Genomic DNA, 1,316 nt, shown 5'->3' on the forward strand with positions numbered 1-1,316 from the left:
GCTGTTCTTTCTGTCCCTCTCCCTATCTCCGCTGCAGGGGCTGTTAGAGCCTCTAGTATTTTCCCGATCCTGAGTGTGATTCTGCTTTTCATGGGTGGACTCTGCATTGCAGCCAGCGAGTTCTACAAAACACGACACAACATCATCCTTAGTGCCGGCATCTTCTTCGTGTCCGCAGGTAAAGGGATGCACAGAGCTTGATACCCTGGAGATGGGCTCTGGGGGGTCGGGGGACTGCACAGCCAGGGCATCCTGCAGGGGCACAGTTGCCTAGGCAGAAGTGCACGTGCTTCCCAGCCCTGGTGAACCTTATTCAGGGTGAAAGCAGCCTCCCTAGGACGCCTCTCCACCCTCCCTGCTCTCCTGGCAGAGGCAGGCAGGGACTTTCCTGCTGCTTGGGAGCTGCTGGAGGGAGAGGGTTTCCCTATGTGCAGCATCTCTCAGGGACCAGCCAGGAGTGCAGTCCAGGGATGCAGAAGGCACTCGAGGATGGCCTTGCCCAGGTTTCCCAAGGAAAGCTGCCCACCAGGAGGGGATGGGTGGCTGGGGGCCCTCCCAGCCCCAGCTCCTGAGGGCAGAGGCTCAGCCCAACAACCCCCACCACTGCCATGTGTGACCCTCCTGACATCTCTTTCTCTCTCCCCCACCGGCCGGCTGGCAGGTCTGAGTAATATAATTGGCATCATCGTATACATATCAGCCAACGCTGGAGACCCCTCTAAGAGTGACTCCAAGAAGAACAGCTACTCCTACGGCTGGTCCTTCTACTTCGGGGCCCTGTCCTTCATTATAGCTGAGATGGTGGGAGTGCTGGCCGTCCACATGTTCATAGACCGGCACAAACAGCTGCGTGCCAATGCTCGTGCCACGGACTACCTCCAGTCCTCCGCCATCACCCGCATCCCCAGCTACCGGTACCGCTATCAGAGACGCAGCCGCTCCAGCTCCCGCTCCACTGAGCCTTCACACTCCAGGGATGCCTCTCCCGTCGGGATCAAAGGGTTCAACACCCTTCCATCAACAGAGATCTCGATGTATACCCTGACCAGGGACCCGCTGAAGGCAACCACCACCCCCACCGCCACCTACAACTCCGACAGGGATAACAGTTTCCTCCAGGTTCACAACTGTATCCAGAAAGAGAACAAGGACTCTATCCACACCAACACAGCCAACCGCCGGACCACCCCGGTATGAAGCCGTCGCCAGGAGCTGAAAATGGGGCAGGAGGAGACAGGGTGGGCTGCGGGGTGGGGAGGGTGGAAGGAGGCAGCAGGCGGGTGGGAAGTAGGAGGTGGAAGCGCCCCTTGGGAGGG

General features: G+C 59.3%; 1 protein-coding gene across 1 annotated transcript in view; it reads left to right on the plus strand.

Annotated features, from left to right (window-relative positions):
* LOC104468357 (voltage-dependent calcium channel gamma-2 subunit) overlaps positions 1–1,308 on the plus strand; it is a gene marked incomplete at its 5' end in the record, with an annotated part of 5,068 nt that extends 3,760 nt beyond the window's left edge. The window contains 2 exons of the mRNA XM_010082460.1: positions 38–178; positions 662–1,308. Coding sequence (XP_010080762.1) covers positions 38–178; positions 662–1,197 — 677 coding nt within the window. The remainder of the gene's footprint in view (positions 1–37; positions 179–661) is intronic.
* Positions 1,309–1,316: the final 8 nt, after the last annotated feature.

This window comes from Pterocles gutturalis, unplaced genomic scaffold, assembly GCF_000699245.1.
Source record: "Pterocles gutturalis isolate BGI_N339 unplaced genomic scaffold, ASM69924v1 scaffold33414, whole genome shotgun sequence".
Taxonomy (NCBI): Eukaryota; Metazoa; Chordata; class Aves; order Pterocliformes; family Pteroclidae; genus Pterocles; species Pterocles gutturalis.